Below are 24,953 nucleotides of genomic sequence, written 5' to 3'. Positions count from 1 at the left end.
TCTGTTCATACAGGGTTGTTCTGGGAGATTGTACACTTCTGGTATGGCAAGTTTGCTGTTTAGACCATGGATGACTTTTTGCAGGGTTCTGAGTCTGTTAGTGGACGGAGGTAACAGCAGAATTTGATTTGTTTTCTATGGTGAGCAGTAAGGGGAAACATTTCAGGGATTACCTTTGCATGCGTGGATTTCCTTTCTCTCATGGGCCTGCATAGTGACGTTCACCCGGAGCAGGGGCATGGGCCAGGAGGTCTCAGGTGGTGGGGTGAGAGGGGGCGGGCTCTGCATTGGGGCGGCGGCATTTTAAAATTCAAAGCTATGCGTGTTAAGTGCAAACTCTGTCCCCAGCCTTGTTTCCGGTGGCACCCAGTTCTTAAAACCCTCATTTCCCTGGATAATTAGCCATTTGCCTACAGAAGTGGCAGTGGACATTTCCCTCTGGGTCATTTTGTAACATTGTGCATAAATTAACCAGTAAATGTGTGCATAAGTAACGCTAGTTTTAAAGGAAGACTTACATGCCCAAGTCCACTTTGAAAATAATCCGGGCAGGTTACAAAAAAGGCGCAGGAACGCGCGTTCCATAGTTTTACAATGTCTTAAAGCTATATAGGCGAGGTTAGTGAATTAGGTTTATAAAGACAGTCTTGCTTGTGATTTCTCTAGCTGTGCTGTTGTACTCTGCATACATTTTCTTGTAATATTCTCCTCTGATGTCATAATAAAGTCATTTAAAAAGAAAATGATCCTGACAAAATTGTGTGCACACAAGTACAGCTGCTGTTGGATGTGTGTGGTTTTGTTGGCAGAAGTTACGCATAATGCCTCTCCGTAATCATGTAGAAGGACGCATGTAATTTTACAGGTGTATCGGTCGCGCAGTAGTTCTCAGATAATGCACTATTTTACCACAGACATCCCTCCTGAAATTTCCCTCTCTGTGCATAAACGTCCTTCCAGCTTGAGAGCTTTGTGCAAACTATAAACAATGATTCTGGAAGCTTTTTTCAGCTGTTACATCTGTAAAGCAAACGCCAGAGAGGAGCTGTAGTAGCCTGAGATTTGGAAAGTCTCTCTCTAACATCGTGTTCTTCTTTCACAGAGGCGAGATGTAAGAAAGAAGGAGCATGGACTGAGCTGGTGGACTTTAGCTCCACCCAGACAGAGTTTAAGGTTGGCGAAGAGGTTCCGGTGAGCTGCCGTGGAGAGAAGAAGGAGACATTCAGTGCATTCTGCGTGGATTACCCAAAGTCCCACGGCGCCTGGAACATCAGTGGGATAAAGTGTCTGAGTAAGCATGCATTTCATTCACTAATTAACATTAATCACACAAGCTTAAAATCCATAGGGCCTGATTTTAAAAAGTATTTACACGCTTAAAACTGGGTTTTACACGTGAAGATACACGTGAAGATGCCCACTGTGTAAGTGGGCTTTTGAATATTGCTACAGTATATGTCATTGAAATGTCAATAGGTTTTACCTACATTAAGTGCACTTACTCAGGTAAATGACTTTTGAAAATTGCTGATAGTATGTTTGTTACATGTGCCGGTCACGGCAGACCCGCAGCCAGGCCCCTCACCTCTCTCTGGCGAATCCAGCGCCTGGTTCCTCATCTCTGGCGGCGGTGGCCGCCAGCTCCGTCCTCGGGCCGCCCCCAGTGCCTCAGCTTCAGCTACAGATTCCTGTGCTCTGCATCACCACCGAAGAGATGCCGCCATTCAGCGCCACACCCATAACTGATCCTTATGAAGGGCCTGCGGCGGGAACCTGGCTGCGGCCCCGGATGATGACGTCACCTGAGCTCCGGTACTTAAGGCCGGGCTTGGCTCCCAATGATCGCCTTTGCAACAGGTCTCCACGATGGTCAACTCATTGCTTCCTGGTGATTCTCCTACGTTCCTGGTTCCTCATCCTTGCAAGTTCCTGTCTCCTTCGTTCCTGCATTCCTGATTCCTAACCTTTCCTCGGATTGCCTTCTCAGATACAACCTCTGCATTGCCTGACCACACCATTGACTCTCTCCAAGCCCGGACCTCTGAATTGCCTGACTATGCTATTCTCTCTCTCCAAGCCTGGGCCTCTGCATTTCCTGACTATGCTGTTGACTCTCTCCAAGCCCGGACCTCTGCATTGCCTGACTACACCATTGACTTACTCCTCGTCCAGACCTCAGCCTTGTCTTGCCACTGCTTCTTGATTGCCGCTGGCCCTGACTCCAGGTTGTTCTACGATGCCTCTTCAGTCTACGTCCTGGACTTGGCCTATTCAGGCTTCGGCCTGTTCTTGCTCAGGCGCCCCCTGTCTGACTTTGGTTCTATTGGCGCCTGGGTCTCCAGGACTCCGCTTCGTCCAGAACAGACTTCTTCATTCCACTGTTGCTGCCTCTGGGCTGACCTCTCGGTTCTTCCATCGATGACGATATACAGAGGCCCACCTAAGTCCAGCTGGCCCCAGTACCCAAAGGCTTAACCCGCGGGGAACGAGGGCTGGTATTGATGAAGCGCCATCTGGCCTCCGTCCTTCAGCCCACTCCGCCTGCTGATGGTGGGGACCCGTAGGATCCCTCCTACTGGTAGCATCAACCCCACCTCGGCTCAAGGGTCCACCTTCAGTGCAACAATGTTACATTTACAGACAGGTTGGAGCCCATGATTGCCTACAGGGCGGACGCTTTGTATGATCTTCTCTGGGTCCTGGCCAGGTCGATGGTAGTGGCGGTCTCTGCCCGACGCCTGCTTTGGCTCTGGAACTGGTCGGCAGATTCCTCCTCCAAGACTCGTCTGGGATCTCTTCCTTTCAAGGGCAAGTTTCTCTTCGGTGAAGATCTGGATCAGATCATTAAGTCTTTTGGAGAAAATGCGGTGCATAGGCTTCCGGAAGATCGGCCGCGATACACAAGATCTTTCAGTTCCTCCAGAAGTCAATTTTGCACTCAACGCCGTTTCTGCACCACGAGGCAACAGACTCCCCGGACTCCCTCCTCCCGCTCGCATTCCTGGAACTGCCCCTTTCGAGGGCGCAGACCCGGCAAGGAAGGACTGGCCCACGGCACGTCCTCCAAGCCTCCTCAATGATGCCAGGCCGACCCACTCCGCGATCCCCAGGATAGGGGGCCGGATTTCTCTCTTCTATGAGGAGTTGGTCCGGATCATGTCGGATCAGTGGGTCCTAGATATTCTAAAACAAGGCTACGCATTGGATTTTGTACGGCCCCCAAGAGACAGGTTCTCTTCTCTCCCTGCGGGTTACTTCAAAAGCAGATCGTAGTTCGTCAGACACTAGACCGGCTCCTCGCGCTGGGGGCAATTGCTCCAGTGCCTCCCTCTGAAGTGGGCCGGGGCCACTATTCCATCTACTTCGTGGTGCCCAAAAAGGAGGGCACTTTCCGCCCAATACTGCACCTCAAATCTGTAAACAAATCCCTCAAGGTCCCACACTTCAGGATGGAGACCCTCTGCTCGGTGATTGCGGCAGTCCACCGTGGAGAGTTCCTGGCCTCCCTGGACTTCACGGAGGCGTAACTACACATTCCAATCCTCAAAGCACATCAACGATTCCTCCATTTTAAGATATTGGAGCAACATTTTCAATTCCAGGCTCTCCCTTTTGGTCTGGCAACGGCCCCACAAATCTTTACAAAGGTCATGGTGGTAGTGGCGGCCGCCCTCCGTCGGGAGGGAATCTTAATTCACCCCTACCTGGACGACTGGCTCATTCAAGCGAAATCCCTGAGCCAGGGTTATCGGGCTGTCAACAAAGTGGTACAATTCTTTCAATCTCTTGGGTGGATCATCAACTACGCCAAGAGCAGCCTCACCCCTTCTCAGTCGTTGGACTTCCTGGGCGCGAGATTCGACACGGAGGAGGGCAAGGTTTTCCTACAGTCGGATCGGGCCCAGGCATTGCAGGACCAGATCCAGCGTTTCTCTGGTCTCTCTTGGCCCACAGCCTGGGATTATCTTCAGGTCCTGGGCTCCATGGCATCCACTATCGACCTGGTACCCTGGGCTTTCATGCATATGCGTCCGCTGCAGAGGGCTTTACTTTCCCGCTGGAATCCGGTGTCGCGAGACTTTCAGGCCATCCTCCCAATTTCACGGTCTGCCAAAGACAGCTTCACCTGGGGCCTGGACCCTCTCCATTTGCCTCAGGGAATATCCTTGGACATTCTGGACTGGATAATAGTCACCACAGACCCCAGCCTTTACGGTTGGGGAGTGGTCTGTCAGTCGAGGACCCTGCAGGGACAGTGGATGAAAGCTCAAGCGCGGTGGCCAATCAACCGCTTGGAAACCAGAGTGGTCCGACTAGCACTGAAGGAGTTCCTTCCCCTTGTTCGCCATCGAGCGGTCAGGATACTCTAGGACAACGCGACCACAGTGGCGTACATAAATCGCCAAGGAGGCACGAGAAGTCGTCACGTCTCGCTGGAAACGGACAAGCTCATGAAGTGCGCGGAACTTCATCTAGCGCGATTGGTGGCCTCGCACATTGCAGGAGTGGACAACATTCAGGCGGATTTCCTAAGCTGCCAACATCTCGACCCCGGAGAGTGGGAGCTCTCGGAGGAGGCGATGCACCTAATAGTACACCGTTGGGGGATTCCTCACTTGGACCTCATGACAACAGCCAACAATGCGAAGGCTCCTCGCCTTTTCAGCCGCAGAAGAGAACGCGGCGCGGAGGGCGTCAATGCCATGGCTCCGTCTTCTCCTCCTCTACGTGTTCCCTCCTTGGCCTCTAGTGGTCAAGGTACTATGAAGAATCGAGGGCCACCAGGGCACCGTAATTCTGGTGGCTCCGGAGTGGCCTTGCCAGCCAGGGTTCGTGGATCTACTCAACTTGGCGGAGGACGGGCCCCTATGTCTTGGTCATCTTCCACACCTCCTCCGTCAAGGACCAATATTTTTCGACGAGGCAGCTCGCTTCTGTCTTGCGGCTTGGCTTTTGAGAGGTGCAAACTGAGACGCCATGGTTATCCGGAGGCCGTAATCTCGACCCTCCTTCGAGCAAGAAAGACGTCCACCTCTGTCGCCTATGTCCAGGTGTGGAAGGTCTTTGAGTCATAGTGCATGGCTCATGCCACGCAGCCGAGGCATGCTTCGGTGGCTCAGATTCTCTTGTTCCTGCAAGCAGGCTTGGAAAAGGGTCTAGCCTACAATTCTCTGCGAGTCCAGGTTGCTGCTTTAGGAGCCTTGCTTCGACGAGGGAGGAAATTCCGCTCTCTTCTCATCCGGATGTTGTCTGGTTCCTTAAGGGAGCATCTGAAGCCACCACTCCAAGCTCCCTGCCCCTCTTGGAGCCTCAACTTGGTACTCCGGATCCCGAGCGGACCCCACTTTGAGCCTCTACGTTCTACTACTCTCAAGGACCTCACGCTCAAGACGGTCTTTCTCATGGCCATTTGTTCGGCTCGCCGTGTTTCCGAGCTACAGGCATTATCCTGCAGGGAACCGTATCTAAGTTTCACTGACTCGGGGGTCACCTTGCAAACGGTACCCTCGTTTCTATCCAAGGTGGTCTCTACCTTTCATCTGAATAGACGGTGGAGCTTCCTTCCTTCTCCTCTGTTGCCTCTCGAGATCTCCGCAAGCTCGATGCTAAGCGCTGTCTGATGCGTTACCTGGAGGTCACCAATGAGTTCCGTCTGTCGGACCACCTATTCGTTCTTTGGTCAGGACCCAAGAAGGGGTCCAAGGCATCTAAGATGACGATTGCTCGCTGGCTGAAGGCGGCTATTGAGGCCGCGCTTATTGGCGCAGGGAAGCAACCACCGATGGGCGTCCAAGCCCACTTGCTCCGCTCCCAAGCGACATCCTGGGCGGAGAGTCGGTCAGTCTCTTCTCAGGAGATCTGCAGAGCAGCCACCTGGAAGTCCTTGCATACTTTCGCTCGCCACTATCGCCTGGATGTCCAGTCGCCGACTTTTGGTTCTTTTGGCAACAGGGTCATTCGAGCAGGGCTATCTAGGGCCCACCCTCAGTAGGGAAGCTTTGGTACACCCCACCATCTGGACTGATCCTGGTACGTACAGGGAAAAGAAAATTATTCCTTACCTGCTAATTTTCGTTCCTGTAGTACCATGGATCAACCCAGATGCCCTCCCTCAGATTTGTTGGGATTTCTCATGGGATATTCTGCTCGACTACCTTACTACTTGACCTCTCTAGGTCTCTAGGACCATTCTATACATCTGTGGAGCTGTCTTACAGTTCTTTTTGCAAGTTGCCGTTGTGCACCGGTTTGTTCACTTTTACAGTTTGATCTCATGTTTACATAGTTTACTTGATCCCTCCGTCTCTCTCTCTCTCTCTCTCTCTCAATGGCTTTGATAGTCTGTTTACTGAAGAGGGATAGTGGCAGAAGTTCTTGTCTGACTCCATCTGCTGGACGGGGACATAACCCACCGTCTGGACTGATCTTTGGTACTACAGGAATGAAAATTAGCAGGTAAGGAATAATTTTCTTATGCAATAGTAACTTACTGCCCTGCCCCTTGTGGTAAATTGAGGACCCCCTGTACATTCTCTCTTTATATCACATCCTATATACCCTATGCACCTTATATATTGTAGATAATTACTGATATCTCATGGCTTCTCAGTCTTTTGACTTATACATACAGTTGTGCTCATAAGTTTAGATACCCTTGGTAGAATTTGTAAGGTGTAACATTTGAAGAAAACATGAGTGAGCAGACAAAATACGTCTGTTATTTTTAATGTGTTTCATATTAAACTATTATGCATCACAGAAGAGCACAATCATTAAACAAGGCATAGCAATAAGGGAAATAATAAAATGGCCCTGTTCAAAAGTTTGCACACCCTTAGTTCTTAATATCGTGTCTTGCCCCCTTTTGCATCAATGACGGCTTGCAGTCTTTTGCGATAGTTATGAATGAGGCCCTTTATTTTCTCAAGGGGTAAAGCTGCCCATTCCTCTTGGCAAAAAAACCCCTCCAGATCCTGTAAATTCTTTGGTTGACCAACATGAACTGCATGTTTGAGTTCTCCCCAAAGTGGCTCAATGATGTTGAGGTCAGGAGACTGTGATGGCCACTCCAGAACCTTCACGTTCTTCTGCTGCAGCCACTGAAGGGTCGTCCTGGCCTTATGTTTTGGATCATTGTCTTATGTGTTGGAAAGTCCAAGTGCGCCCCATGTGCAGATTCCTGGCTGATGAATGCAAATTCTCCTCCAATATTTTCTGATAAGATGCTGCATTCATCCTGCCATCAATTTTGACTAAATTCCCTGTGCCTCTGTAGCTCACAAACCCCCAAAGCAGCAGAGATCCACCTCTATGCTTCACGGTACGGTTGGTTTGCTTCTCTTCATAGCGTTTATAGCTGTGACCATAAAATTCAATTTTGGTCTCATCACTCCAAACTATTTTGTTCCAGAAGTTTTGAGGCATTTCTAGGTGCTGTTTGGCATATTGTAAGTGGGCTGTTTTGTGGCGTTGCTGCAACACTGGCTTTTTTCTGGTAACTCTACCATGCAGCCCATTTTTGTTCAAGTATCTCCGTATTGTTCATGCTGAAACACCCACACCACTTTGTTTCAGAGAAGCCTGTATTGCAGTTGAAGTTGCTTGTGGGTTTTTCTGTGCATCCTGACAAATTTTCCTGGCAGTTGGGTCTGAAATCTTTCTTGGTCTACCTTGGTATTAATAGAACCCATAATTTTTCACTTCTTGATCAGAGTTTGAACAGTACTGATTGGCATTTTCAAATCTTTGGATATCTTTTTATATCCTGTTCCTGATTTATAAAGTTGAACTACTTTTGCTCGTAGATCCTTTGACAGTTCTTTTGCTTTCCCCATGCTTCAGTAATCACCAAAGTCTGTGCAGCCCTGGATGAAATGCATAAGGGTTTCTCATGAGCTAAGAAACTCATTGACTATTTATACATAAACACTAAATACAAATAAATAGGCACAGATATGGCTACTTACCCTTCATTGCCATCTAATGGTAATAAAACGCCTTAAACCATTATTATGTCATAATGATTTCAGAACCATCCTATAATCCTTAATTTTTGCCAGTACTGACTACTGCAACTCTCTTCTACTTGGTCTCCCAGCTTCCACCATTAGACCACTAAAACTTTTACAGAATGCAGCGGCAAGAGTACTAACCGGTATCAGGAAAAAGGACCATATTACACCAATATTAGCTGAACTACATTGGCTACCAGTTGAATATCATTTACATTATAAAGTTCTCAGTACACTACACAAATTAATATACGACAAGCATGCAGACTGGCTTTATATGACAATTCGCCTCCATACACCCCAAAGGAATTTAAAATCAGCAAACAAAGGCCTATTACCAATTCCATCGGTAAAATCAGCACATCTCACACAGGTCAATCAGGGACCGGGCAATTTCCCTCGCAGGACCTAAAATCTGGAATGCAATGCCACTGGACCTTAGATTTCAACATGATTACAGACAATTCAAAAAGGATCTGAAAACTTGGCTATACACACAGGCATTCAAACATATGAAAGGAGATTCCTAGAGCAGATAGCTGTTACTTTTTACTATTATTTTATGATTTTATTTTGTATTCTTTATCTTTTATATTTCTGTTTTATGTTTTTAGTTCCTTTCATATTGATACTGTATTATTTTTAAGCACTTGATATTTTAATATTTTATTATTATTAATTTTTAATTATAAATTTTTGTATTTCCTATTTATTCTGTATTGCTCAATATGTAAACCGTTGTGATGGTACTACTAAACGATGGTATAGAAAAGCTGTCAAGTAAATAAATAAATCTCAAGCTATGTGTGTCAACTTGAATGAATATTATCAGCCCAAACATTCGAGGGTATGCAAACTTTTGAACAGGACCATTTTATTATTTCCTTTATTGCTATGTTTTGATTAATGATTGCGCTATTCTGTGATGCATAATAGTTTAATATGAAACACATTAAAAATAACAGAAGTGTTTTGTCTGATCATTCATGTTTTCTTAAAATGCTACACATCCTACAAATTCTGCCAGGGGTCTGTAAACTTATGAGCACAACTGTACTTTATAGGCCAATTTATAATAACATTTGCGGCTCATAAAAGAGGTTTCAAGACAAATGAGACATCGGTGAAGCAAGCAAAGCTCTTTGACTCTTCTGACTGAATGTATTATTGCTTCCACAGAAATGTGCAACAGTTGGATGAAACAGGTTGAGTTTCAATCAAACAAGACAGAGTTTCAGCTGACTGACACCGTCACTGTCACCTGCCGGGAGAGGTTTGAATCTAGCTCATTTTCTGTGACGTGTGTAGAAAAAAATGGCCGTTTCGAATGGACGTCTCCTGAGAAGTGCGTCAGTAAGTATGCGGGCTGCTTGTGGGAAGATGCATTTTAATCATTATCGCTTCCGCCCACTGTGTTCCAGTGCTTCAAGCTGGAGACCAATGTTACAGGAGGCTGCTGGAACCAGAGCTGCCTGAATTCCAGGGGGCTGACTTACAGCATTTGTGCCTCAGACACGTGGTTGTCTATCTTGGGATAATTTCCAATCTGATTGCTGGAATCTGCCGTTTCTGGGGAATAGGGCTGAGCTGCATTCCGGACAGGGCTGGTGGAAGCACTAGGCAGGCTGGGCAACCGCCTAGAGCGGGGCAGACTCGGGGGCGGCAGCCTAGGGCTTCTACCAGCCCCCTGCTCCAATACTACATTTGAGCAGCAGTGTAAACTGAGCACTGGTGACTGCGGGCAGGACTTTTGGTAACTGCATGTCTCCTTCCCGCCCCCGCGGCCGGAAGAGGATGTGGTGTTGCTTGGTGCCGCGGGGGCGGGAAGGAGGAGGTCCAATCGCAAAGGCACAAAGGAGCAGGAAGAGCATTGCTGGCCCCCGCAGACCGGACGAAAGGCTTCCTGGGGTGGAGCAGCGTCGGCCGAAGAGAAGCAGGAGCAACATCGGCGGGGCGGGCAGTCTCAGAGAGAAGGGGCTTTGGTTGGGTGCGCGCAGCAGCAGAAGGAAGAGAGGAACAGTGAGCAGGAGCAGCCTCGGCTACAAACAGGAGAGAGAGAGACAGATAGAGGAGGAGGTGTCTGGAATGTAAGCCTGCCCAGGGAGGCGGCTGCTTATGCATTGTGGCAGGAGGGAGGGAGGGAGAGTTTGAGAGAGAGAGAGAGAGAGAGAGTGTGTGTGTGTGTGCCGCGGGGGCAGGAAGAAGGAGGTGCAGTTATCAAACGTCCTGCTGGTGCTCAGCTTACTGTACTGCTCAAATGTGATAGCAAGTTCCCTGTACGTACCAGGATCAGTCCAGACTGCTGGGTTATGCCTCCCTTCCAGCAGATGGAGTCAGAGAGAAAAACTAAAAAGCACCGCCCATATAACCCGGGGTGCTCCCTGCGATCCTTCAGTATTTTCTCTGACTCCAGCAGATTGAGAGGCATTCCCTGCGGTCCTGATCTCTGGTTTTTTTCTTTGGGACTGTGGCCCTTCAGGTTTGGAAAAAAAAATAATAAATTTCTAGGCTGTGTGATACAGTTTCTGCGCTGGTGACTAAATCATTTTAAAATTAATCGGATATACAGACAGTAAAAAAAAAAAGAGAAAGTAGTTGAAGCAGCCAGTTTCGGGCAGGCAGGGCAGGGCTCGCTCCTGCCTTTTTTCTTTTCCCGGAGTTTGCGACTAGGGCCCGGTGAGCAGAGGGGTAGGATTCACCGGTGGGCCGGTCACTCTCCCCCTCTACCAGAGACGTTTCTCTGACCCCCAGAAGCCATTGCCCGCGGGCGGATTGCTATTTTTGTTTTAAAAAAACCCAAAAAACGAACAAAGGAAATAAATTGCAAAGCTTTTAGTTTTTGTTACCTGGCGTCCAGCCCGCGCCTGCCTGTTCTCCCGGGCCTCCGGAGGGGGTGGAGCCTCCACTCGCCTGCCTCTTCATGCCTCGTGGCACGGCTTGCAGTTCTTGTGGAGAGCCGGGGATCCGGCTCTCCCGTGAAGGCCTCTGCTCCCGGTGCCTTCCCGGGGGCGAGGGGCCTTCGCAAAGCGGCGTTTCGACGGGGGGATGGGGGGGGTGGGGGCAGCTTTTTCGCGGCGCCGGCAGCCGGGCAGGGGCCTAGCTCGCTCCCGATCAGCGCGGGAGCGGCGGCCATTTTGCCTGCCTCCAGCCGGGATGAGGGCGTTTCAGATGAGGGAGAGGATCTTCCCCCTCCACTTTCCCCGCCTCACAGACCCCGCGATTCGCTGGTAGCACCTGCCCCCCCCCCCCCCCCCGGTGCCCGGGCCTTCGGGGGGGCCCTTAAAGCGGCGGACACCATTTTCTTCGAAGTTTATTTTATTGATGCATCAGGCTTATTTGGAAGCGGAATCAGTGGGATGACAGCGCTCCCACTCCAGTCAAAGCCCCGAGGGCCACGGGGAGCAAGTTACAGCACAGCGTGCCTGATTCCACGGACCCGGGGGAGCCCGGGGTCCTGATCCAGTGGACCCGGTGGATCCAGGTGTCCCGGATCCTTTTGCACTGGATGATAAGGGCGATTCCGCCTCCCAAGTGGAGGGCAATGATCCGCAGGTCCTACGAATATTCCACAGGGAGGAGCTTAACCACCTAATTTTGCATGTGCTGCAGGAGCTGGAGCTCCCCGGGTCTCAGGATCCGGCGGAGGTGTCTACGGGGGATGCGGCGTTGGCGGGACTGCGCGATCCGCCACAGACTTTTCCGTTTCACCCAAAGCTCTCGCAGATTGTGTCCAAGGCGTGGGAGGCCCCGGAAGCCTCCTTAAGGGTAACTAGAACAATGGAGAAGTTATACCCACTCCCTAAGGAGACACTGGAACTCCTGAAGGTCCCCAGGGTGGATACCGCTGTTACAGCCGTCGCCAAGCACACTACCATCCCGGTGACGGGGGGCACAGCCCTCAAGGACTTGCAGGATAGGAAGCTGGAAGCGTTGCTTAAGCGTATATTTGAGGTGTCCGCCCTGGGAATCCGAGCAGCGGTCTGTAGCAGCCTTGTGCAACGTGCTTGCTCTGCTGGGTTCAGCAAATGTTGACATCGCAGGCTCTTCCTACGGGGGAGGCTGAACAGGCGGCACGTATGGAATCGGCTGTGGCTTATACGGCAGACGCCCTATATGATCTACTACAGACCTCGGCTCGCACCATGTCCTCTGCGGTTTCGGCTCGTTGGCTTCTGTGGCTCCGAAACTGGTCCGCCGACTCCTCTTCTAAAGCTCAGCTTGGGTCTTTTCCTTTTCAAGGTAAGTTGCTGTTTGGTGATGAGCTGGAGCAGCTTATCAAAGCCTTGGGGGACAATAAGGTGTACAAGCTTCCTGAGGACAAGCCTCGAGCGGCCCGTTCCGCCAGTAATTTCCGTGGCCATTTTCGTGGTCAGCGCCGTTTTCGCTCCGCTAGGGGGGCATCGGGCTATGCTCCTTGGCAGTCGGCGTCCAGGGCTCAGTCTTGGTCGTCTTCCTTTCGAGGCAGAAGGCCCCCGCGTGCCGAAACCCACACCTTTGCCAGCACTAGCAAGACTGCACAATAAAGTGACGCCGACCCATTCCTCCATTCCATACATCAGGGGTCGACTATCTCAATTTTACGAGGAATGGGTCAAGATTACATCCGACCAGTGGGTTCTAGATATTATACATCACGGCTATGCTTTGGATTTTGCTTGTCCCCTCCGGGATCTTTTCCTGATATCCCCTTGCGGGCCTCTGCACAAGCGACAAGTGGTGCTTCAGACCCTGGAGCGGTTGCGGGCTTTGGGGGCCATTGTGCCAGTTCCTCCGTTCGAGCGCCGAACCGGTCGATACTCCATTTACTTCATGGTTCCCAAGAAGGATGGGTCCTTCCGCCCGATCCTGGATCTCAAGCAGGTCAACAGAGCACTACGGGTACCTCGTTTTTGGATGGAGACGTTGCGGTCCGTCATTGCCACGGTCCACAAGGGCGAGTTTTTGGCTTCTTTGGATCTGACGGAGGCGTATCTTCACATAGGAATACAGAGACGGCATCAGTGTTTTCTCAGATTCATGATTTTGGGGCAACATTTTCAGTTTCGCGCCCTACCTTTTGGACTAGCAACGGCCCCTCGCATGTTCACCAAGGTGTTGGTGGTGGTAGCGGCAAGCTTGCATCGGGAAGGAATCCTGGTACACCCCTACCTGGATGATTGGCTTATTCGGGCAAAATCGGAGCAGCTCTGCCGGTTGGCGATCAGATCGGTGGTAGATCGGCTACAGTCTCTAGGCTGGGTTGTCAATTTTGCCAAGAGCCAGCTCGTCCACCCAGGTACTGGAGTTTCTTGGGGCTCGCTTCGATACACGGGCAGGCAAAGTCTCCCTACCCATAGATCGCATGGACCGGTTGATGTCGCGAGTCCGCCGCTTGCTCTCTCTTCCCTCCCCGGTGGTGTGGGACTATTTGCAGGTGCTTGGATATATGGCATCTACCCTGGAGCTAGTCCCTTAGGCCTTCGCACATTTACGACCATTACAAAGGGCACTGCTCTCGCGTTGGGATCCCAGGTCGGAGGAGTACCAGATCCCCCTACCACTTCTCGAGCCGGCCAGGTCCAGCCTCGACTGGTTGTTGAATCTGGACCACCTGTTGAAGGGGGTCTGTCTCGAGAGTCCTCCATGGATGGTGGTCACGACTGATGCCAGCCTGTCCGGTTGGGGGGCAGTGTGCCAGTCGAGGTCGGCACAAGGTTTTTGGACTCTGGCCCAAGCACAGTGGTCCATCAACAGGTTGGAAACCAGGGCGGTTCGTCTAGCTCTACGACACTTCTTGCCAATGTTGCGCAACCAGGCGGTACGGGTTCTGTCAGACAATGCCACCGCGGTGGCCTACATAAACAGGCAAGTAGGCACCAGGAGTTGTCCCGTGGCAGACGAGGCCAACCGCTTGATGATATGGGCGGAGCGCCATCTCGACCGGATTGTGGCATCTCATATCACCGGCATGGACAACGTGCAGGCGGACTTCCTCAGCCGACAGCACTTGGATCCCGGAGAATGGGAACTGTCAGAAGAAGCAATGGGCATGATATTGCGGCGGTGGGGGACTCCCCACCTCGACCTGATGGCGACTCGTCAGAATGCCAAGGCGGCTCGCTTCTTCAGTCGTCGGCGAGACTACGGATCCGAAGGGGTGGATGCTCTGGCCCTTCCTTGGCCTCCAAACATTCTTCTGTATGTGTTTCCTCCGTGGCCCCTGATAGGAAAGGTACTGCGTCGCATAGAAGCTCACCAGGGTCCAGTGGTTTTCGTAGCACCCGAGTGGGCGCGGAAGCCTTGGTTTGCCGACCTAATCAACTTAGCAGTGGACGGCCCGCTACGCTTCGGCCACCTACCCAACCTTGTACGTCAGGGTCCGGTATATTTAGAGCAGGCAGATCGCTTTTGTCTAGCGGCATGGCATATGAAAGGAGGAGGCGTAAAGGTTATTCACATGCAGTCGTATCTACCATGTTGCGGGCCAGGAAGACCTCCACATCGCTTGCCTATGTACAGGTCTGGAAAGGTTTTGAGTCCTGGTGCCAGGGATGCAACTTGTCCCCTCGACGGGCCACTATCATTCACCTATTGTCCTTTTTGCAAGCCGGATTGCAAAAGGGGTTGTCCTACAGTTCGCTTCGGGTTCAGGTTTCGGCCTTGGCCAGTCTCCGTGGTAAAATTGATGGAATTTCTGTTGCGACTCACCCGGATGTGGTGAGGTTCTTAAAGGGGGCCAAGCATTTGAAGCCTCCGGTGCGGGTGGTCTGCCCGTCTTGGAGTTTAAACTTGGTCCTCCGGTCTCTTTGTGGATCACCATTTGAACCTCTGAAGTGAGCGACGCTTAAAGACTTGATGCTCAAGGCGGTTTTTCTCGTGGCGATTTGTTCGGCCCGACGGGTTTCAGAGCTTCAAGCCCTCTCCTGTCGAGAATCTTTTCTGCGAATCTCTGATACTGGTGTCTCTATTCGCACTGTCCCTTCCTTCTTGCCTAAGGTGGTGTCTGCGTTTCATATCAATCAATCCGTAGAGTTACCGGCCTTTTCCAATGCGGATAAGGATTTGCGACGGTTGGATGTCCGTAGGGTCCTGTTACGCTACTTGGAGGTCATTAATCCTTTTCGTCTTTCAGACCATCTCTTTGTTTTGTGGAACAGGCCTAGGAGAGGGGCTCAGGCTTCTAAGACTACTATTGCACGATGGTTGAAGGACGCCATTGCTTCTGCCTACATCGGTAGCGGGCGCCCAGTGCCAGAAGGTCTTAAGGCGCATTCTCTGTGGGCTCAGACGGCTTCCTGGGTGGAGAATCAGTGCGTGACACCGCAAGAGATTTGTCGGGCGGCTACGTGGAAATCATTGCACATCTTTGCTAGACATTACCGGCTGGATGTTAGGGATCCTGAAGTGGATTCCTTTGGCGGTAGTGTTCTTCGTGTGGGACTCTCCAGGCCCCACCCCATTTAAGGCGGCTTGGATACATCCCAGCAGTCTGGACTGATCCTGGTACGTACAGGGAAAGGAAAATTAGTTTCTTACCTGATAATTTTCGTTCCTGTAGTACCAAGGATCAGTCCAGATGCCCGCCTGTGCGCAGGAGAGTCCAGTCAGCAGTTCTTATATTCTGTTTTTTCCACAGATTGTTGACGACTGTTCAGTCTTATTGTTAAATAGTTCTCTTTTTTTAACTTGATCTAGTCACTGGTTGCAAAAGTGTATTAGCTATTGGTCTATTACACGCTCTTCTTTATCTTTAGTACGTTCATTCTGCTTTGATATCGATAATACTGAAGGATCGCAGGGAGCACCCCGGGTTATATGGGCGGTGCTTTTCAGTTTTTCTCTCTGACTCCATCTGCTGGAAGGGAGGCATAACCCAGCAATCTGGACTGATCCTTGGTACTACAGGAACGAAAATTATCAGGTAAGAAACTAATTTTCCTATAAAGCAAGAGTAGATTTAAAGGTCCCAACCAGATCACCGCCATGTCGATTTCTGTGAGGCTGTGAAACAACAATATAAGAAGGAAGAGATTATTGTTGTAAAATAACAGTATCAGAATCAAATAGCCAGGTCTCTGTTATGCATAGTACATCAGGCTCTTTATCTCGCAATAGATCAAATATAACACCCACTTTCTTTCTTACGGCTTGAGCATTAATCAAAAATGCAGAGATAGCAGAAAAGGGCAGTAGGGAAGAGAGAACCGGAATAAGCATGGGAAAGAGAAATAAGACAGGGACGTGGATGGGTAGGATATCTGTAGGACAATGGACGTATACCACCATAATGGCCTTTGCCTAGAATAACATAGCAGCTGGCATATGCATGGGCGGGGATGAGGATGGGATCCTAAGATGTCCTACTCACAAACCCAGGGGGGTCGATGCACTATGGGCGTGCTAAAAACGGGCACTCACCCACCTCTCCCAGGTGCACGATGCAATAGAGTAATGAGCTGCCGTGTTAAATAGGGGAAATTGTGCGTCTCTAGCGCCTCCTCAGCATCGGGAACCCGGAAGAGGTGGCTGTAAGCGCGGATTAGGAGAAGCGGACACTCAGTACGAGCGTCTGTTTTCTCCCGCTACCGGCACAATATACACACATTGGACCATGTATATTGTGCACCCTGAACATTTTTTTCTTCCGGTGAAGCCTTTTTTTTTTTTTGGTCTTCATACAGCGTTCTATGGTTCCTCCTACTTTGTATCACGATGAGGAGGAAGCACAGAAAGCAGGTTTTTTGGGGTTTTGTTTTTTTTTGTTGAGCCCTGGAATGACAACACCAGCCTCGGGGCTGGCATTAAATTTCACGCGTTAAACAGGGTGAGTTGGGTGCGCAGTCATTTTTATGCATCCTTAGATAATGGCTATTCCCTGTACGTACCTGGATCAGTCCAGACCGTGGGTTATGTCCCCAATCCAGCAGATGGAGTCAGCCCAAAGCTTCGAGGGGGCGTCACCATAAGTACTACTACCCCCTCTGCAGGAGTTCAGTATCTTCTGACTCCAGCAGATGCGAGTAGGGGAATCTGGGCTTGCTCCCGATTTCCTATAACCTATTCTGTTTTCCCTTGGTTGGGACTTTCTTCTCTGTCTTGTTGCTTTGTTTTGTCTTGGATCAAGTTGTACTTAAAAAAAAAAAAAAAATAGTTAATTGATTAATTGGGGAGGCGGGGCTCCTTCGTTGTGCTGGCTCTCTGTCTCCTTTGTTTCCTCAGCGCGAGTCTGTGTTCTTGCCGGGGTAAGTTGTTTTTCTTGGTTTTCTCGGCTGTAGTTTTACTTTTCAGCTGGCTGACTGAGACTGCCGGTGAGTCCGGCCTACCAGCGTTTTCACTCGCTCCCGCGGCCATCTTGCCCGCTCCTCGTGGGCTGCAGGGAGCAGGGTGAGTGATTTCAGCGGGTTGCGAGGCCAGGACAGGCCCCCCTGCGGCGCCGCTTGTTTTTCTCGGCGGGTTGTGCAGGCCGTCCGGGCCCCCCGCAGCGGCGCGCCGTCTCGCGGCCCCCCCCCGCCCTGAGGCTCACCGAGTGATTTTAGCTGCCGGGGTTGGTTTTTCTGAGCGCCTGCTATGCCGCGGCCGTCGCGTTGCTCGGCCTGCGGCGAGCCCGGCTCGCGCATTTCAAGGGAGGGCATCTGTCAGCTCCCGCGGGGCCTCCACCCCCCAAACTACCGCGACCTTCGTCCCTCTCCCCGGCCCCCCCCCCCTCCGGGGGGCGTGGGGGCCCCACAGCTCCCTGTACACGTCCGGCTCCCTGTGGGTTCGGGGGGGGGCTGGCTCGGACCCAGTTTCCCCGGGATCGGACCCTGCCGTTTCGGGACAAGGGGACTCTACTTCAGAGGGAGAGGATCCACGCACGCTGCGCCTCTTCCAGCAGGAAGAGCTGGATGACCTAATCCCGCAAATCATTCAGGGGTTGGACCTCGATCCCCCGCCGGATCCGCCAGCTCCCGTCGCGCCCGCTGTCGTCACCTCTTCGTGAAGGGGGACCCGGTCCTGGCGGCACTTCGTCCGCGGGCGCGGGCATTTCCCATCCACGAGTCGTTCCTGCAACTTCTTACTAGGGAATGGGATTCCCCGGAAGCTGCGCTAAAGGGCAGTAGAGCCATGGAGAGGCTGTACCCGCTGCCGGAAGATTTTCTGGATCTCATCAAGGTACACAGGGTGGACTCCGCGGTGACGGCGGTCACGAAGAGGACGACCATTCCGGTGACGGGTGGAGCGGCGCTGCGGGATACGCAGGATCGCAAATTGGAAGTATTCCTCAAGCGGGTCTTCGAGGTCTCCGCAGTGGGACTGCGGGCGGCGATGTGTAGCTCTCTTGCCCAGCGGGCTAGTCTTCTCTGGGTACAGCTACTGCTCACTTCTCAGGTGCTGCCTCCCGAGGAGGCCGCCCAGGCGGATCGACTCGAAGCCGCAGTGGCATACAGGGCTGATGCCTCCTACGATCTCTTCAGGGTCCTCGCCCGCTCCATGGCCTCGGTAGTGGCGGCGCGTCGACTCCTATGGCTCCGCAACTGGGCGGCGGACACGTCCTCCAAGTCGAGCCTGGGTTCCCTGCCTTTCAGGGGTAAGTTCCTGTTCGGAGAGGAGCTGGACCAGATCATCAAGTCGCTGGGGGAAAACGCGGTCCATCGCCTGCCGGAAGACAGATATCGCTCCACCAGGGTGTTCTCGTCCTCCCGGACCAGAGCCAGGGCGCAAAGACGCTACAGGAGTTACAGGCCGGCGGTATCCCGGCCTCCTCCCTCCAGGGCTCAGCCCTGGTCCCGTTCCTTTCGCGGGCGCCGCCCAGCACGTGCCGCTCCCACGGCGGGACATCCCTCGCCCAAATCCTCTCAATGATGTTCAGCTCGCCCACTCCGCCGTTCCCAAGATCGGGGGACGGCTGGCGTTCTTTTACGAGGAGTGGGCACGGATCACCTCGGATCAGTGGGTTTTGGACACCATAGGACACGGCTACGCGTTGGAATTTGCCCGCGCTCCGAAGGGACGGTTCATCTTCTCCCCCTGCGGCTTGGCTACCAAGCAAAGGGCGGTGCAGCTGACCCTGGACAGACTGTGGGAGATAGGCGCCATTACGCCCGTACCCTCCGGAGAGGTGGGCTCGGGCCATTATTCCATCTACTTCGTCGTACCGAAGAAAGACGGTTCCTTCCGCCCCATACTGGACTTGAAGGAAGTCAACAAATCCCTTTGGGTGGTCCGGTTCCGCATGGAAACGCTACGTTCGGTGATCGCGGTGGTACATCGAGGGGAGTTTCTGGCCTCCTTGGACCTGACGGAGGCCTACCTTCACATTCCCATTCGCCAGGAGCATCATCGTCTGCTACGGTTCAAGATCCTGGATCAGCATTTCCAGTTTGTGGCGCTTCCGTTCGGATTGGCAACGGCCCTGCGCACCTTTACCAAGATCATGGCAGTCGTGGCGGCTGCCCTCCGGAAGGAGGGGATTCTAGTACATCCTTATTTGGACGATTGGTTCATACGAGCGAAGTCTTTTCGACATGGACAGGCGGCAGTGGCCAGGGTGATAGAGTTTCTGCAGTCCCTGGGATGGGTGGTGAACTTCTCCAAGAGCTCCCTCGTGCCCTCGCAGCGCTTGGATTTCTTGGGGGCGACCTTCGACACCCGTCTGGGCGCGGTTTTTCTACGACAAGACAAGGCGCACGCCCTACGGGAACACACACAGCGATTCTCTGCATTACCAGCTCCCACCTCCTGGGACTATCTTCAGCTCCTGGGGGTGATGGGCTCCACCATTGACATGGTTCCTTGGGCTTTTGCGCACCTCCGTCCTCTACAACGAGCTCTTCTATCCCGTTGGAAACCACTCTCGCAGGACTACCAGGTGATACTTCCGCTGCCCCAGTTTGCCAGGAACAGCTTGGACTGGTGGATGGTCCCGGAGAATCTGGCTCGCGGCGTGTCCCTCGACCTACCAAATTGGGTGGTGGTGACCACCGATGCCAGTCTCGTAGGCTGGGGAGCAGTCTGCGACCGAAGCGCCACGCAGGGGACGTGGTCCGCGGAGGAATCGAAGTGGTCCATCAATCGCCTGGAGACCAGAGTGGTCAGATTGGCGCTTCTCCATTTCCTGCCACTCCTTCGAAATCGGGAAGTCAGAATCTTATCGGACAACGCGACTACGGTAGCCTACATCAACCGTCAGGGCGGCACTCGCAGTCCGCAGGTCGCGCTCGAGGCAGCGATGCTGATGCAGTGGGCGGAACGGCATCTGCGCCTCCTCGCGGCCTCGCACATCGCGGGCGTGGACAACGTCCAGGCGGACTTCCTCAGTCGCCAGCTTCTGGACCCCGGAGAGTGGTCGCTCTCCGACTCGGCCATGCAGCTACCCGTGGCCGCTGGTGGGAAGATTACTCCGACGAATAGAAGTTCATCAGGGGACTGTGATCTTCGTCGCACCAGAGTGGCCAAGACGACCTTGGTTTGCGGATCTACTCCACCTGGTCATCGATGGACCCATCCGGCTGGGACATCTTCCCCGCCTACTGCACCAGGGACCAGTATTTTTCGACCAGGCAGAACTCTTCTGTCTTGCGGCCTGGCTTTTGAGAGGCGCCGCCTCCGCCGACGGGGGTACCCGGAGGCGGTAGTGTCAACTCTGCTGCGGTCTCAGAAGACTTCGACGTCGGTGGCCTACGTGCGTGTCTGGAAGTGTTCGAACTGTGGTGTACCAACCAGAACACAAGACCCACGGAGGCGTCTGTCCCGCAGATTCTCCAGTTCCTACAGGCGGGAGTGGAAAAGGGGCTCGCTTACAACTCACTTCGGGTTCAAGTGGCCGCTCTTGGCTCCCTCCTGCGGGGAGGGGGATCTCTGTTACAGCATCCGGACATCATCCGTTTTCTCAAGGGTGTCAAGCACTTGCGGCCTCCATTGCGGGATCCTTGTCCCTCATGGAGCCTCAATTTGGTATTACGTTCCATGTCGGGACCTCCGTTTGAACCACTGAGAAGTGCAACGATCAAGGACCTCACTCTCAAGGCGGTGTTCCTGGTGGCCATATGTTCCGCTCGGCGTATTTCGGAGCTGCAGGCTCTGTCCTGTCGAGAGCCTTATCTACGGTTCTCCGATTCGGGCGTTTCACTTCGTACTGTGCCTTCCTTCCTCCCGAAGGTGGTGTCCGCCTTCCATGTGAATCAGACGGTGGAATTGCCTGCTTTCTCTTCGTCTGAGCCGCGGTCTCTTCGTCTCCTCGACGTCAAGCGCACTCTGCGGATCTACCTGGAGGCTACGAATGACTTTCGGACTTCTGACCATCTCTTCGTCCTTTGGTCTGGTCCCCGGAAGGGATCCCAGGCCTCGAAGACGACTATTGCCAGATGGCTGAAGGCCGGCATTGTCGCTTCCTACATCGGGACGGGGCGGACTCCTCCACCCGGTATTGTGGCGCATTCTACACGCTCTCAGGCGGCCTCCTGGGCGGAGAGTCGATCGGTATCTTCGCAAGAAATCTGTAGAGCGGCCACCTGGAAATCGTTGCACACGTTCTCGAGACACTACAGGCTACACCTCGCCTCGTCCGTCCATGGACACTTTGGCGAACAGGTTCTACGAGCAGGCCTCGCAGGATCCCACCCGGGTTAGGGAAGCTTGGGTACATCCCACGGTCTGGACTGATCCAGGTACGTACAGGGAAAAGAAAATTATTACTTACCTGCTAATTTTCGTTCCTGTAGTACCATGGATCAGTCCAGACGCCCACCGCATTTGGGTCCTCCTCCTGCTCGGCTGTATTTGGGGTCTGATTTGACTCAGCTGTTATATGGTAGTGTCTTCTTCTTCTTCTACTATGTTCTTTCACGTGTTCCCCGTTTCACTGTCTGTGACTGGTTTCCTTGGGGGTCGACACGAGTTGTGACCTCCCATCCGTTGGTGGGATGGTACAGTTCTCTCGGTTTTAAATTCAGCGGCTTATTGTTGCCGTCTCGTTTAAACTTGATCCATTCAGGGGGTTTCTGTTTACTCGGGCTTTGATATTCTCGATACTGAACTCCTGCAGAGGGGGTAGTAGTACTTATGGTGACGCCCCCTCGAAGCTTTGGGCTGACTCCATCTGCTGGATTGGGGACATAACCCACGGTCTGGACTGATCCATGGTACTACAGGAACGAAAATTAGCAGGTAAGTAATAATTTTCTTATAGCTTCATCTACATTAATTTACATGTGATGAGTGCTATTAGCTAAGCACTCGATTGGACGTGCGTTTTGGATGCACTAATCCAGTTATTGCATTGGGCATTTGCTAAGTACGTCCAAGACGTGCATCCGTTAAAGAGTTAACCGGTGCGCTGGTCTGAGCGCTCGATATTGCATTGACCTGCAGGTCATATAGCTAAAATACAGTACTGAAAAGCAGAAGCCAGGATCAAGCCAAACAAAGAACCAGCACTTGGCACTGACAATAGGTGAACACAAAGGAGCAGCTCTTATATGGCGATCCTGCATGTGTGTGTGCCCTAGTGCACGGTGCCTGTAGCACCAACCCCTGGAATTTGAGCCGTCTGCCCAAGCATGTCACGAAGGGAATGAGCCCAGTCACAGGAGGCACAGCTGCTGACGTGGGAGCAGGAGGCCAGGCAGATCACGGGTCAGCGCTCAAGTGGGCTAGCAGGAAGCAGGTGGTCTCTGGAGGGCCAGGGGGCCAGCATCGACCCCTGGAACTTGAGCCAGCCTCCTGATGATATTACAGAGGGAGCAGGACCAATCATAGTGGGTGTTCCAGGGGAGAAGGAGCAGCCAAGGCTGGAAGGCAGAACTGGCAGCAGGTCCAGGAATCCAGGAGCGGGCTAGCAAGCAGCACCAGGGCTCTGGAGGGCTAGGGTGCCATTGACAACCCATGCAACTTGAGCCACTCTTCATTATCAAAACTAGGGTCCTGGATTCGGGATCCCCACCCCTTGGACCCCCTCCTCACTCATAAAACAGCCCTGATGCTCCAGTGGGGGACCTGAAGTGCCCCTTAGGCTCCAGGCCTGCTGGCTGCTATGTTTCAAAATGGCGCTGGGGCAAAGGCCGGGCGGCACAGTTTTGAAACATGGAGGCTGCCGGGCCTGGCGTCGAGGGGATAAGGCCCCCCACTGGTCTGCTGGGCTGTATTTGTGAGTAAAGGAGGGTGGGTATCTCGGCTTCTGGGGCCCCAGTTTTTGTGTGGAAAGGGATAGGTTGGGGGGGGCAGGGCCTGGTGCCAATATAATACGTTTATTTTTGGTATATTTGGACAACGGGCTGCCTGCAAGGGCAGCGGACAGGGGTCCTGTGGAGACCCTGAGTACTTTTGGAGAGGGGCTTACTCAGGCCTGTGAGCCTCCCACATTCCGAGGACCTCCATCGCCCATTGTTTGGGGACATTTACTACCGTGGTGCTTTTTCTGGTGTTGTTTAACTGGGAGGAAAAAAACCACGGGAATCGCAAAGAAACAGGCCCATTACACGGCTTTTGTGATTCCTGTGGTATGGGAAAAATGAGCCCCAAAGATTGTAAGCCCTCTAGGGCAGGGACATAGAAACCCGAAGGCAGACAAACACCATACAGCCTATCCAGACTGCCCATTCACCCAGGTGCATAGCTTTATAATCCCTACTGTTGGCTCAGACATCCCCTAGAGTTGTCCCATGCTTTCTTGAATTCAGATACTGTCCTTGTCTCCACCATTTCCACTGGGAAGCTGAGCCATGCATCCACCACCCTTTCTGTAAAGAAATATTTCCGTAGATCACTGCTCAGTCTGCCCCCTCTTTACCTTTATCTGATAGCCCTTGTTCCAGAGTCTCCTTTCTGTTCAGAGTCCAGCCTCCTGAGGTATCTCTCATACCTCCCCTATCTCACCTTGCCTCTAGGGTGTACATCTTTAGGTCTTTAAGTCTGCCCCATATGCTTTATAGCAAAGCCCACTGACCATTTTAGCAGCCTCCCTCTGGCCCGACTCCATCCTGTTGCTATCCTTTTGAAGGTGCGGTCTCCAGAATTGTGCTCAGTATTCCCAGCGAGGTCTCACCAGGGACCTACAGAAGCACTATCACCCCAGTCAGTCATTTTAATGCCCACACCAAGGGTGCTCAATTTATTTGTAAGTCACGTTATGTGGAGCCAGGTCAAATGCCTGCTAGCTGTACCTGTACCTACATGAGTAACTTGAGTAGTGAGCGGCCAGTAATTAAATTAAAAAATATGAATCTATAAAAAAGAATTAAGAGAGAAAAAATCTTCAAGAAACAATGTCCTGGGAAAGTTCACCTTATGCCTCACCTCAAGGTCTTTCGTGATCCTGATGAGGCTCACATAACAGTTGAGAACCACAACCAATGGAAATTGTGTAACTGACATCTTTATGCTTTTTTGTTTTTTAACAGAAAAATGTGTAAAACCATCCAAAGGAGACCCCAACCTTCAATATATAGGAAATCGGACATTTTATAGCATGGGAGAAAAGGTGGAAGCGACTTGCTTGGATGGGTTTCAACCCTCACAATCTTCAATCGAATGCATCAGAAATGAAGCAAACGAGAGCATCTGGAACGCAACTGTGACCTGCATAAGTAAGTGTGAAAGGCAAAATGAGAGCATCTGGAACGCAGATGTGGCCTGCATAAGTAAGTGTGAAAGGCAAAACGAGAGCATCTGGAACGCAGATGTGGCCTGCATAAGTAGAGCATCTGGAACGCAGATGTGGCCTGCATAAGTAGAGCATCTGGAACGCAACTGTGGCCTGCATAAGTAAGTGTGAAAGGCAAAAAGAGAGCATCTAGAACGCAGATGTGGCCTGCATAAGTAGAGCATCTGGAACGCAACTGTGGCCTGCATAAGTAAGTGTGAAAGGCAAAACGAGAGCATCTGGAACGCAGATGTGGCCTGCATAAGTAGAGCATCTGGAACGCAGATGTGGCCTGCATAAGTAGAGCATCTGGAACGCAACTGTGGCCTGCATAAGTAAGTGTG

General features: G+C 52.1%; 1 protein-coding gene across 1 annotated transcript in view; it reads left to right on the top strand.

The window, feature by feature from the left end:
- The window catches only part of LOC115073462, a 301,189-nt gene that overhangs the window by 44,677 nt on the left and 231,559 nt on the right, over positions 1–24,953 (top strand). The window contains exons 2-4 of the mRNA XM_029571896.1: positions 1,103–1,291; positions 9,192–9,365; positions 24,368–24,553. Of these exons, the coding sequence (XP_029427756.1) occupies positions 1,103–1,291; positions 9,192–9,365; positions 24,368–24,553 (549 nt within the window). The remainder of the gene's footprint in view (positions 1–1,102; positions 1,292–9,191; positions 9,366–24,367; positions 24,554–24,953) is intronic.

This window comes from Rhinatrema bivittatum, chromosome 1 (assembly GCF_901001135.1).
Source record: "Rhinatrema bivittatum chromosome 1, aRhiBiv1.1, whole genome shotgun sequence".
Taxonomy (NCBI): domain Eukaryota; kingdom Metazoa; phylum Chordata; class Amphibia; order Gymnophiona; family Rhinatrematidae; genus Rhinatrema; species Rhinatrema bivittatum.
The sequence above is the reverse complement of the archived record's forward strand: the minus strand, read 5'-3'. Positions and strand labels throughout refer to the sequence as shown.